Raw genomic sequence first — 3,462 nt, 5'->3', positions numbered from 1 at the left:
GAACTGGCCCGGGGGGGTAAATAAAGATGACCCTTGAGTCTGCAGAACCCAAGGGAAAAAGGCTTAGGTAGGCGAATGGTAAAACCAAAGTTGGGCCTTGCTGGAGGAGTTTTATTCAAGGCGAACTGTCAAGGGGGTCCCATAAATCACCCGACCGCGTAAGGAACGCAAAATCAAGGAACATAACACCGGTATGACGGAAACTAGGGCGGCAAGAGTGGAACAAAACACCAGGCATAAGGCCGAGCCTTCCACCCTTTACCAAGTATATAGATGCATTAATTAAATAAGAGATATTGTGATATCCCAACATAAACATAATCCAACATGGAGCAATCTTCATCTTCACCTGCAACTAGCAACGCTATACGAGGGGCTGAGCAAAAGCGGTAACATAGCCAAACAACGGTTTGCTAGGAAGGGTGACAAAGGTTAGAGGTTCATGGCAATTTCGGAGGCTTGATCAGCAAGTGGTAGGTAGCGCGGCATAGCAATAGAGCGAACAACTAGCAAGCAAAGATAGAAGTGATTTCGAGGGTATGGTCATCTTGCCTGAGATCCCGCAAGGAAGAAGAACGAGTCCATGAAGAAGACAAACAGACGTAGTCGAACGAATCCTCACAACTCCGGAACGAAACCGAAGCTAACGAGAGAAGCAACCCGGAAAGAAACAAACAACATAGTAAACAACCACCACATAAACATGGCATGATGCACAATCAAGTATGATGCATGTCCGGTTTAATGAGGCGTGGCATGGCAAAGTGCATAAACGAAACTACAAGTTAAGTGGAGCTCAATATGCAACGAGTTGCATATTGACGAAACACCACCTTTACTTATTTAGTTCTCTCTCAGTTATAAACCCAACAATATTAAATGTTGTTAAACATGGCAAAAGGTGAAGCATAACAAAACTAACTATTTAGGCAAGTTTAAATGAGGCCGGAACAACGAACAACAATTCCGGAAAATCCTCATGTCCATATTTTGGGATTGGTACTGTTCTGCCATAAACGCAATTTTAATGTTGTTAAACAGCAAAATGAAGTGCACCATGATAAACTAGGCATTTTTCTACCCCAATTACATATAAAGTTTATTAAAATCCGAGTTACGGTTATTTAGTTATGAAATAGATCATTTTAACATGGCATTTATGCAAAATTAAACAAACAGCAATTTAAACATTTTTAACATGGTTGAAAGTGGCAAATTAATAATCTACACAAAATTCTAAGCATTTTACATATATAAATTATTTTAATCCGATGCACGGTTTATTAGTTATTAAATGTATGAAGAACAGGGGGTTTTCTGTAAAACTGTAAACTCCTGGATAATGTCTAAATTCACAGCACGGGAAAAAAAATACTGCGGGCCGAAAACTGGAGGGGCTGGTGGCTGCTCACATGGGCCAAGGCCCAACTCGGTGTGGAGGGTGCTGGCTGGGCCAGATCTGGAGTCCAGCAGGTGACCCACGCGCGAGGCGGGCGCAGTCAACGCACGGCCGAGCGCTGCAGTCGCCTCCTCTCGAACAGAGGCAGAAGACAGGGGCGATGCAGGGGAAGCAGAGGCGCAAAACTTGGGGGCGAGCGCTCCGGCGAGTGACTTGGCGAAGGCAGCGGCGAGGAGAAGGACTCCGGCGAGGACAGGCGCGAGCTCGGGCTACAGCTCGACGAGACTTGGATCTCGGAGCAGCGGGGCGGCGGCCCTCCATGGCGTCGGGCAGGGAGGCGGGGAACCGAGCCGATACGGCCGGAGTTGAGGCGGGGTGTGGGGCGAAGGAGAGGTTTGGGAAAGGGGAGCAACGCGGTGCGCGAGATGAAGACGAGCAGGGGCGACGAGGTTGAGGGGACGCGCGCACGGGAGGAGAGGAGGAGGGCGACGGCGAGGCTGCTGTTGCTATCGCCGGCGGCGGAACTTGGGGCACCGGAGGTGGGGACGGGGCCCTGCTGACAGGATTCGGCTGGGAACGGGCAAGGGTGGCAGAGGAGGAGCTCTGCTCCGGCGAGCTGGTTACGAGGCGGTCGGGGCGCTCTTCTCCTGGCGCCATGGATGAGAACTCCTACGGAACAGAGACAAAAGAGAGAGAAAAATGAGGGGGAGAGAGAGCTGGAGGAAGGCAGAGGTAGAAGGAAGGGAAGGGGTGGCGTTGTACTCATCTGCGGCGTTCGGAGCTGCTGGTGGACGAGGATGGAGCGGGAGGCAGACGCGGCAGGCAGGGATCGAGGGGATCCACAGGAGGACGAGCACGGGAGGCAGCTCGCGTTCCTGGGACAGGTGGCTTGGCGCGGGATGCTGGTTCGGTCAGCCGGTGGCGGGGCTGCAATTGCTGTTCGCCGGAGACGAGGCGAGGTGGAGGAGCACGGGGAGAAGGGGAGAAGGGGCTCGGGCTCCTGTTGGTGGGTGGAGGAAAACGAGGAGAAGAGGATCCCGAGGGGATTTGGTAGAGTGGCGGCGTGGCTGGGAGGATGGGACTGGGGAGGATCCCTAGAAAATAGGGTTTGGTCTGATTATATAGCAGGTAGTTTAGTTTAGGGGCTACTCGGGCCCTCCGATTATAATCGGGCGGTCGAGAATAAGTAGGCTAGAGCGTCCAACAAAGAAAACGGTGATGTTTTGTAGATGTTAGGGGATGATCCGGACCCAACGGTAACGAAAGTCCAGTTCGGGTTCGGAACAAATTTCGGACGCACGCGAGGGGGCGAAGCAGTGTGCAAAGAGGGACTCCGGTTTAAGCAAGAGGGAAAACGAAGAACAAGGTTGGTCTCGGAAGGGTCAGCGGAAGCAAGGGGGGCGCGGCACTACGAGGGGATGCAAGTTTTAAAACATGGCGGCAACAAAGTGCCGATGCAATGCAAATGATGCGATGACGAATGCAACAAACAAATAAAATACAGCTGACTCGCAAAACAAGGAAGGCAGACGGAGCATCGGTCTCGGGGCGTCACAACACTCCACCACTACAAGAGGATCTCGTCCCGAGATCTAAGATGGCACCGGAGAAAAACGGGAGACGAAGAGAAGAGGTAAAACAAATTGCTTCTTGACAAACGAGTGAAACCAAAGAACCTTGAGAGGTCGCAAAGCTTGAGGAAATGACACAACGGAGATGAACAAAACTGAGAAGACTCCGGTAGAAAAGAGAGACAAGGAACACCATGAGAACCTTGATGTTAAGTGACACAATAGATATATAAACCACTCCGGTTAAAACAAGATAGAGAAGGAATAAGAATGATATAATTTGGACAGCACTCCGACTGAAATGGAAGGAATTGAACATGATCTTGACAAGATGAGAGGATACTCGATGAAATTAACAACATGTTGTCTCCGGAACGAATGAAAGAATGGCACAAGGGGTAAGAAAGATTTCAGACAGCACTCCGGTTGAGGAAAGTGACAAAACTTGGTAAGAAGAGAGAACTCGAATGAAAACACGACACTCCGGCTAAA

At 50.3% G+C, this 3,462-nt stretch overlaps 1 protein-coding gene across 1 annotated transcript; it reads right to left on the bottom strand.

The window, feature by feature from the left end:
* Positions 1-552: 552 nt before the first annotated feature.
* Positions 553-2,500, bottom strand: LOC123124703 (lysine-rich arabinogalactan protein 19). The gene is made up of 2 exons (XM_044545277.1): positions 1,413-2,500; positions 553-643 (listed from the first exon to the last, which is right to left on the bottom strand). Exons 1-2 carry the CDS (start codon positions 2,054-2,056, stop codon positions 619-621), a joined length of 669 nt encoding a protein of 222 aa, XP_044401212.1. The 5' UTR covers positions 2,057-2,500; the 3' UTR covers positions 553-618.
* Between the last annotated feature and the right edge of the window lie 962 nt (positions 2,501-3,462).

Source organism: Triticum aestivum, chromosome 5D, assembly GCF_018294505.1.
Source record: "Triticum aestivum cultivar Chinese Spring chromosome 5D, IWGSC CS RefSeq v2.1, whole genome shotgun sequence".
Lineage (NCBI taxonomy): Eukaryota > Viridiplantae > Streptophyta > Magnoliopsida > Poales > Poaceae > Triticum > Triticum aestivum.
This window is presented reverse-complemented; position numbering and strand designations above follow the sequence as displayed.